Genomic DNA, 10000 nt, shown 5'->3' on the forward strand with positions numbered 1-10000 from the left:
GACAAACAGGAGGAGGTGAGACGGAGCGAAGATGGAAGGAAGGAGCGAGAGAAAACCCTGAGAGGAGGAGAGAGAGGCTTTTATTTTGAAATTCTGTCTGAAAACCACTCTTCAGTGGAAACCAGGATCTGCTCTGTCCTCTCGAACCTCAGGACGTTTTCGTTTTGATGACGACATCCTGCACGGTGATGCGGCCGGTCCTCGGGGTTGTCATGGCGATGGTGGTCGCCCAGGTGAACGGAGCACGGGTGGTGAGCGGTGAGTTACAAAATAAAGTAAAAATACACGGAAAGTGGTTCATCTCCGTTTGGATCTTTGAGTTTCTTCCGGTTTGGCTGTTATTTGTCTGTTTTCGTTAATTTTCACGTTAAAGCTGAACGATAATTGATTTCAGTTCGTCTGATTTTAGAGATTCAAGAGATTTTTGCTTCTTCGTTACCTTAAAGGTGTCAATTCAGTCACTGATGCTATTGTGCTGTTCAGTCCCGTTAAAGGTTTTCACCCTTTAAAGAACATGACTGCTCATCCTTTAAGAATTTATAATCAATAATCAAACGTACACTTGGGCTCCACACTGAGGGACTGAGTGTGATTTAAAGACGCTGAACCTGCTGAAACCCTTTGTTTGTTTGTTTGTCTGATGTTTGATTGGTTCATGTTTATCTCTCCTTCCTTCTTGTTTTCCTCTTTGTGAGAACTCTTTTCTCTGAGCGTCAGCCGCGCTTCAGTTTCAGCCTCCACCGGACCTCCACCCTGTGCAGTGACTGAGGCGCTCTCTGACCTCGCCAGCCGTCTGGCCGCCTCCGGCCGGCCTGGCGCTGTGGTTGATAGGGCGTGGCGTGGCACTTTCGGGGGCGGAGGCGGGTCGTGGGCTGTGAAGCGTTACTCTGGGGGTCTTGGGTCGTCAGCAGGGAACAGATGGCGATGCTTTGGCAGCTCTGAGTGGATCCCATTGTCGTTGTGTTTGACAGATAATCTATAAAGTAATAAACCCTGATTGATCGTGTGGTCACATGATGAAAACGAGCTGCAGCTTTATTTCATGTCCCTACGTCAAGTGAAGCACAGCTGATCTCATTCATTCATTCATTCATTCATTTCTTCTGTTCAGTCATTTGTGTTGAACGTTTGGTTTCTTTCATCAGAAATTCACAAACTGTTTGTCGCTTTCCCGCTAAAAGTCTCTGAATTACAGAAGACAGACAGACAGGCAGGGAGACAGATGGACAGACAGAGAGAGACAGACAGGCAGGCAGGCAGAGAGACAGATGGACAGAGAGAGAGAGAGAGAGACAGACAGGCAGGCAGGGAGACAGATGGACAGACAGAGAGAGACAGACAGGCAGGCAGGCAGAGAGACAGATGGACAGACAGAGAGAGACAGACAGGCAGGCAGGCAGAGAGACAGATGGACAGACAGAGAGAGACAGACAGGCAGGCAGGCAGAGAGACAGAGAGAGACAGACAGGCAGGCAGGCAGAGAGACAGAGAGAGACAGGCAGACAAACAGGCAGGCAGAGAGACAGATGGACAGAGACAGAGAGAGACAGACAGGCAGGCAGGGAGACAGATGGACAGACAGAGAGAGACAGACAGGCAGGCAGAAAGACAGATCGACAGAGAGAGACAGGCAGGCAGAGAGACAGGCAGACAGACAGGCAGGCAGAGAGACGGGCTCGCAGTGGACAGATATATGTGGAGCTCTTTAGTGGCTTTAGCAGTAAAGTGATGATGGTGCAGAAGAGAATCCAGCTAATCACTTAAAGAAGCTCTGAGGCTTTTCTAACCAGACTGAGTATTAATCACTGCAGCTACTCACTGGACATCTTCATCACACACACACACACACACACACACACACACACACACACACACACACACACACACACACACACACACACACACACACGGTTTTGGTTCTATACACAGTTCTGATGTCACTGATGTGGTGATGATGCTGTCAAACATCATGATGTCTGTCATGATCAGACCACAAGATGTTTGTGTCCTCAGCCAATCACGGCTCGTCTAATCTAACGCACGAGTTCAGAGGTCATCAGGAGGCGGGTGAAGCAGCTGTCAATCAAACTGTGGATGCGCTATAACATTAAAAGTAAGAGGCGGAGTGAATTTCAGCCCAGTCAGTCATTACCAATCCGTCTCCTTGGTTCCTCATCAAACATGACTTTAACCTCTGATCTGGAGTCAGTAATGATGAGCGTGTTCCCTCAGTTACGAGCCAGATGATGCGACGACAGCACAGCCGCTGCTCGCTTCCTAGTTAAATATCAGGCAAGAGGAACCCTCCAAGGCAGGAATCAAGGAAGAATGAAGCCTTCTAGTCTGAATCAAGCAGCAAAGATATTTTTATTTAGGGATCAAGCAGGAGGGAAGCTTCTTAAGGAAAGGCTGGACAATCTACCCAGTGTGGACACGATGTCTCTGTTTCCTCTCAGGTCAGACAGTGTGTTTAGGTGGTCCAGAGCGTCCCTGCTATAAGATTGCATATTTCCACGACGTGTCGAGTCGTGTTGCCTTCAGGGAGGCAGGTCAGGCCTGCGAGATGGATGGAGGGTCGCTGCTCAGCATCGAGAGTCCGGCTGAGCAAAGGGACATCGAAAATTTGCTGCAGGTGAGACGAACACCAGGTCGTCTTCATCTCCTTCCTCCTCCTCTTTCCTGTCATTGTTCTCGACCTCCTCTTTGTATCCAGGAGCTGCGTTCAGGAGCAGTGGGCGGTGCAGGAGGAGGTGCAGGAGCAGGACGAATAGCAGACGGTGATTTCTGGATCGGTCTGACTCGAGTGGACGCAGTCGATCAGACTCATCCTGAACTCAGCAGCACCTTCACTTCCTGTCCACAACTCTACCACTGGACCGACGGCAGTCTGGCCTCCTTCAGGTGAGCGTAATGCAACAGGTGATGGACTCGAAACCCCGCAGACACGAACAGGCTGATGACGATCGATGGGAAGTCCACCATGCTAGATGTGAGTGAGGTTCAGGGCAAAGATTGAGGCTGATGATGATGATGATGATGATGATGATGATGATGATGATGATGATGATGATGATGATGATGATGATGATGATGATGATGATACACAGCTCAGTGTGTGAAAATTCACAGATTAGAACCTGACGATTGCAAGCAAGACCCAAACAAGTGCTGCCACTCAGTGCGTTCAGGCATGGATGACAGGCCTGAGCAAACAGCCAATTACAGGCAATGGTGATGATGATGATGATGATGATGATGATGGTGATGATGGTGATGATGATGATGATGATGGTGATGATGGTGATGATGGTGATGATGATGGTGATGATGGTGATGATGATGATGATGATGGTGATGATGGTGATGATGGTGATGATGATGGTGATGATGGTGATGATGATGATGATGATGGTGATGATGGTGATGATGGTGATGATGATGATGATGATGATGATGATGATGGTGATGATGGTGATGATGGTGATGATGGTGATGATGATGGTGATGATGGTGATGATGGTGATGATGATGATGATGATGATGATGATGATGATGATGATGATGGTGATGATGGTGATGATGGTGATGATGATGATGATGATGATATGTAGGAACTGGTATTTTGATGAGCCGTCCTGTGGAGGAGAGGCCTGCGTCGTGATGTACCATCAACCAACTGCACTTCCTGGTCTGGGCGGGGCTTATCTTTACCAATGGAACGATGACCGATGCAACATGAAGCACAACTTTATCTGCAAATACGAACCAGGTACCATCAGCCAATCAGCTGCATTCTTTGCTAAACACTCCAGGTACCATCAGCTTTGTTTTTTGTTAAACAAACCAGGTGCCATCTGTTTGCTCTTCCTTCCTTCCTTCCTTCCTTCCTTCCTTCCTTCCTTCCTTCCTTCCTTCCTTCCTTCCTTCCTTCCTTCCCTCCCTCCTTCCTTCCTTCCCTCCTTCCTTCCTTCCTTCCTTCCTTCCTTCCTTCCTTCCTTCCTTCCTTCCTTCCTTCCTTCCAGAGAGCCATCTTGAGAAAGAACAGGGAGACACACCTGGAGGACGAGGCACAGGTGAGCAGTGAAGTTCTTGAAAGGTTGTAACTTCCATTTGTTCCTCGTTCGCAGCTTCATGATGTCTGTTCTTCAAACCAGTAACCATCAGTTCATACTGGGAGTTCATACTTGGAACACGATGCCGCCGAGCGGCAGCGACCGCTCGCTCTCTGAAATCACCTTCATCATTTCTTCCGTTCATGCTGCGTCTGCCTTCGTTAAGTCTCCTGTAAACGACATCAGAGCCGTGTTGGGTTGTTTCTGTGGCAGGCGGCAGATTTTTGTTTCTCTCATCGTCGGATCGATGAACTGGCTGCAGATTTCTGTTCGCCGTCGTCCGGACTTCGCCGGGTTTCCTGAACGAGTCTTTTCAGTTGTTGAGTTGTCGTCGTCGTGCTTCACTCTGTGTTCGCCTTCGCTCTTTGACACTTGAACCAGAACAACAGGCCAGAGGTCCAGGAAAAGGTTTAGTCCAGAAACATGTTCCATCATTTCAAAATGACTGACACACACACTAAACTGCCGCTCTGTGTGTGTGTGTGTGTGTGTGTGTGTGTGTGTGTGTGTGTGTGTGTCCTCAGAAGCCACAGGTCGAGGTGTGGTCAAACAGTCTGCAGGCAGTGAGGAGGTTCCCCCTCAGGTCACCATGGCTGGAGCTTCAGGTACAAAACCTGTGACCTGTGACCTGTGACCTGTGACCTGTGACCTGTGAGCAGGTCTGTGGGAACTGTCTGACGTCTCTGTCTGACTGTCTGTCTCTGTTCAGGCATGTTACTGGTGTACGTGATCATCCCCACAATCCCCCTGCTGCTGCTCATCCTGGTGGCTTCTGGGACATGTTGTTTTCAGATGCTCAGTAGAAGGTAAGACTGGAGACGAGGCCTCGCGGCAAAAATGCTGTTTGCTTCACTCGTTCAGCCGCAGCGACGTTTGGCGTCCAGGTGTCTGCGGCCCGTACGCGTAATACGTACTATTGTACATGCGTAGAACAGTACGTGTAATACCTTTAAACAAACACTGTGAACGTCGCCAAGTCACACTGAAACAGACGAGAACCAGACGAACAGAGAAGCAAAACAGAAAGAGCAGCAAACTCGTCCCTGTCCTCAGTTCACTACATTCAGCCGTTCATACGACAACGTCATTCATGTGTCCGTGACAGGATGAGGGAGGACGTGGAGACAATTACTGCATATTTTTTGCATGGATGGATGGATGAATGTTAGATGGATGAATGTATGAATGAATAATGGATGGATGAATATTAATTAATTAATGGATGAATTAATGGATGGATGAATGTTAGATGGATGAATGTATGAATGAATAATGGATGGATGAATGGATGGATGGATGGATGGATGATGAAAGGATGGATGTTGGATGGATGGATGGATGATGGATGGATGAATTAATGGATGATGGATGGATGGATGATGGATGGATGAATTAATGGATGATGGATGGATGGATGGATGGATGGATGGACGGATTAATTAATGGATGGATGATGGATGGATGGACGGATTAATTAATGGATGGATGATGGATGGATGGATGATGGATGGATGGACGGATTAAGTAATGGATGGATGGATGGATGATGGATGGATGGACGGATAAATTAATGGATGGATGATGGATGCAGATGTCGAGCTGCAGAACAGCTGATCTTGTGTCTGAGGTGTGTGAAGACAAAGAACTACAAATCCCAGCAGGAGCAGGCCTGCTGGTAAATCTGCTGATGTGTGTGTGTGTGTGTGTGTGTGTGTGTGTGTGTGTGTGTGTGTGTGTGTGTGTGTGTGTGTGTGTGTGTGTGTGTGTGTGTGTGTGTGTGTGTGTGTGTGTGTACACAGTGCTTACTCAGTGATTATGACCAGTCAAACACTCGTCTTGTTAACAAGAGCTGATTTACAGCAGCTTCTGGCCCAGTGCCCTGTGTGTGTGTGTGGTGTGTGGTGTGTGTGTGTGTGTGTGTGTGTGTGTGTGTGTGTGTGTGTGTGTGTGTGTGTGTGTGTGTGTGCGCGCGTGTGTGTGAGTACCTGGCATCAGTTCAGGTGTCTCTGCTGAATGTGGAGCTTTTCATAGTTTCAGTGAACCTGCAGAGGCTTCGTTTGACGATGATGATGATGATGATGATGATGATGATGATGATGATGATGATGATGATGATGATGATGATGATGATGAGCGTTGGACAGTTGACTTGTTCCTTTATTTGCTTGTTTACATGCTCACTATCAACATCTGGATAAAATGATCATGGAGGTCATGTGGTAACCATGGTAACACTGACGATGCTCCCCCCCACAGTACTCCCAGCTCAAAGACCGCCGTCGACCAATCAAACCTGTGGATCTCGAGGACGCCCAAACCGGATAGCATGGAGGTCTGACGGCGCTGTGACATCACTGTGACATCGCAGCAGCATTGCACAGAAGGATGACTTCACTTAGCGGCTCAACTTTGAGTGGACAATGATGTCATCAGAGAACTCTACTGAGCGTTTACTGCATTAGTTACTGATTACTGAGTACTTCTACTCATAACTGCACCTCTACAGACAAGTACTACAGAGTACACACATTACTGCACATGTACACTAACATGTACAGTAATGACAGTGATGAGTTCATGTTCACTCACTCATTTGCTGAACAGACGCTTCACTCCTTTCCTTCCTCATCTTCTTTTCCTTCTCTTACTCCTTCCATCCTGTCTTATCTCCTCCTTTCCTGACTAGCTTCCCTCCTTTCCTCGCTTCACTCCTTTCCTTCCTCATCTTCTTTTCCTTCTCTTACTCCTTCCATCCTGTCCTTTCCTGACTTCACCCCCTCCACCTCCCCGTCCTTTCCTTTCCTCCCTCCTCCTCTGCCCTCCTTCTCTTGCCTCCTCGGCTCCACCTGTCTGTCCTTCTCCTCTGATTGGTTGGTGTGCTCGCCTGTGTTGACCTGTGCTTCCTGTGAGTGACGTGACGTCAGTCTGCTTTGATGTTTGATTGGATGTGGGTGCGATCAGCAGCTGAGAGGAGGTGTGGTGTCCCTCAGCGGAGGGGTGGAGACACAGCAGGGTGCGTTTGATTTCAGAGCTCAGGAGGCAGGCGGGAGGAGACGAATCTTAAAATGATTGATTATTTGACGTCAAATGAGTTTAAAAGCCAGAACGACGGCAGATTTGTAATCAGTGATTTGAAGAAATAATGAATCAGCTTGTGAAAATATTAAAATCAGCTCGTTAACTGAAGCTCACTGATTGGACATTTCAGTGTTTTCCGCTTCTTGTCGCCATGGGAACACCTCCCACTTTGTCATCACTGGATCGATCAGTCAAACATCAGCTGACCGACACACACACACTCTGCAGAGTGTGTGAGTGTGCGTGTGTGTGTGTTCTACCTCTGTGCTCTGTGTGTTTTGTCATGAATAAAACGCTTCCTGTGAATTCAACCAATCAGCTGTCTGCGTTTATTTAATTACAACAAAAAAAAATTCTGACAAGAGTCACATTTAATAAATCTGAGGAGGAGGAGGAGGGGAGGAAGTCTTGAGGAAGACCATGTGACCCAGCTGAAAGCTCCAGCAGAGTTTGTTTGTGAAGTCATTCAATGATTCGTCGATACTTTGATCATCTTTCAAACACCACCTGGACCCCGAGCGCCTCCTGTCGGAGGTTCTCCAACGTTCTTGCGTGTTCTCAGGTTCAGTTTGTTGCCACAAACTCTCAAACATCAGACCGCCTCCACATGTCCAGCTTCACCGCTCAAAGGCAGGAAGCAGGAGGGCGGGACGTTCTGAGTGCGCTCAGTTCAGACCGCGTCTTCCGGTCAGGTGGTGACGAGCTGAACGCCGTCCGTCTCTTCGCTCGGCTCGCAGCCCTCGGTCACGGCATCGACGGCCACCACTGTCTCTTCCTGTTTGTACGTCAGGGCGGGCATCATGTCGTCGTCGAACAGGATGGGCGGGGCTTCCTCCACGGGCGCCGTCCCAACACCGTGCATGCGCTTCCTGTGCTGCTGCAGGTTCCCGCTGCGGTTGAAGCGGGCGGTGCAGAGGTCGCAGGCGAACGGGCGCTCCCCAGTGTGGATGATGATGTGTCTGGCAAGCTGCGAGCGGCACTTCTTGTCTTTGCCGCAGATGTGGCATACGAAGCTCTGCGGCAGGCGCTCTCCGTTGGCATGGACGACCTCGCGGTGCCTCTTCAGGTGACTCAGGCGCCTGAAGCTGCGGCTGCAGAAGTCGCAGCCGTACGGTCGGATCTCGCTATGGATCAGGGAGTGACTCGCCAGCAGAGACTTGAATTTGAAGACTTTGCCGCAGATCGGACACGGGAACGTCTTGGCCTCCGCTGAGCTCTTCCTGCGTCCGATGCCGTGCGGCGCCTCGTTCACTCTGACCCTCAGGTGAACGCGTACGTGGTGCTGCTTCAGGCAGGTGGCGCGCTGGAAGCTGCGCAGACAGATGCCACAGCGGTGAGGTTTGTCGCCCGAGTGGATGCGGGAGTGAGCGGCGAGGAGCGCTTCAGATTTCATCCGCTTCCCACAGACGTCGCAGGCAAACGGCGCGTCGCACGGCTGGTTCTCCTCGCCATTTGCTCGGTTGCCGTGGACAAGGGTTTTATGGCGCTTGAGCTGGTATTGGCGGCCAAATTTGCGTCCGCAGATGTCGCAGAGGTGCGGCCGCTCTCCGGTGTGAGTCTGAAAGTGGATGGACAGCTGCGACCTGCATTTGAACTCTTTGCCGCAGAAGTCGCAGAGCAGCGAGCTCGACCGCTGGCTCTCTACGGCGCCATCGACGTGGGCGATCTTCTTGTGGTGCTCCAGGTCGTTGGTCCTCATGTAGGCTTTGGGGCAGAGGTCGCAGCGGTGAGGTTTCACCCCCGAGTGGATGACCTCGTGGGTTTTCAGCCGGGACCTGCAGCTGAAGGTTTTCCCGCAGACGGCGCACAGCCAGGCCTGAACCTCGCGCTGCTTCTCCAGCTTGGCGACGCCGTTGGGATGTAACCGGTTCAGGTGGTGCTGCAGGTTGTCGCGGCGGTTGAAGCGCAGGTCGCACAGGTGGCAGGCGAACGGCTTCTTCCCCGTGTGGATGAAGGAGTGTCGGGCCAGGCTCGACTTATTTTTCATCACTTTACCGCACACGTCACACATGGTGGTGCCGGGCTCCAGCTTCACCACACGGAGAGGTGCATGCTGGGACTCTGAGTCCAGCTGAACGTCCTCGAGGGCCGAGGGATGAGAGTGGACACCTGACGGGGAAACACAGAGACATCAGAGGATAAAGATTTTAAAGATGAATCCAACAAAAGAAACTTTTCAGAGAAATTCTGAAACTGATTTCTGTCAGAGAGAAAGAAACAGACACTGATCCAGGATCAGACCACATGAGACACATGGTCCCAGTCTGTCCTTCAGGTCCTGACTGATGGACAGAACAACATGATGAGGTCACAGTGAGGCTGACCTTTGACCTCTGGACAGAAAAGCTCATCATTCATCGTTTGATCCTCTGAGACGTTTGTGTGAAACTTATCAATTATTCATCGTAATCATTCAAAAACTGCTGAAAAAAATCACATGAACAAAAAGAAAAAAACGTGTCATAAAAACGTTTTTTGCTCTCTTCAATCGTGTGAAATCCAAATGAACCTGATGAACTCAGAAGCTCTCTGAGAGCTGCTAATAAAACCAACGAGAAGGCGGGAAAACATCAACCAACAAAACCAGCGCGAGGAGACGAAGGGTGAGGAGACGTCCACCGCCTGAGAGCTCAACGAGGCCCGCAAACAGAACTGAGGCAGCAAAACTGAGCTTCAAACGACCTGAGGAGCCACATACAAGAGGAATTCAACAGTTTCAGGATGGACATAAATCAAACACTACAAAGCGCAGCCGTAACTTTCTGCGTAACCATGGCGCCAGGCGGTCAACGGCGAAGACGCTTCACCTC

The 10000-nt window shown here is 49.8% G+C and overlaps 2 protein-coding genes across 3 annotated transcripts in view; one reads left to right on the forward strand and one right to left on the reverse strand.

Moving 5' to 3' along the window:
* The window catches only part of chodl (chondrolectin), a 9217-nt gene extending 1713 nt beyond the window's left edge, over positions 1-7504 (forward strand). The window contains exons 1-8 of one of the 2 annotated variants that reach the window (XM_070985625.1): positions 146-258; positions 2457-2632; positions 2714-2901; positions 3612-3769; positions 4023-4073; positions 4637-4717; positions 4822-4918; positions 6369-7504. In XM_070985625.1, coding sequence (XP_070841726.1) covers positions 168-258; positions 2457-2632; positions 2714-2901; positions 3612-3769; positions 4023-4073; positions 4637-4717; positions 4822-4918; positions 6369-6450 — 924 coding nt within the window. In that variant the 5' untranslated portion in view covers positions 146-167 and the 3' untranslated portion in view covers positions 6451-7504. Of the gene's footprint in view, positions 1-145; positions 259-2456; positions 2633-2713; positions 2902-3611; positions 3770-4022; positions 4074-4636; positions 4718-4821; positions 4919-6368 lie in introns of those variants that run through there. The other variant, XM_070985626.1, reaches the window with a different exon arrangement.
* Positions 7497-10000, reverse strand: part of LOC139346525 (zinc finger protein ZFP2-like) — a 7301-nt gene continuing 4797 nt past the window's right edge. Inside the window, exon 4 of the mRNA XM_070985622.1 lies at positions 7497-9299. Within this exon, the coding sequence (XP_070841723.1) occupies positions 7879-9299 (1421 nt within the window). The 3' untranslated portion in view covers positions 7497-7878. The remainder of the gene's footprint in view (positions 9300-10000) is intronic.

The sequence above is a fragment of the Chaetodon trifascialis genome, chromosome 18 (genome assembly GCF_039877785.1).
Source record: "Chaetodon trifascialis isolate fChaTrf1 chromosome 18, fChaTrf1.hap1, whole genome shotgun sequence".
Taxonomy (NCBI): domain Eukaryota; kingdom Metazoa; phylum Chordata; class Actinopteri; order Chaetodontiformes; family Chaetodontidae; genus Chaetodon; species Chaetodon trifascialis.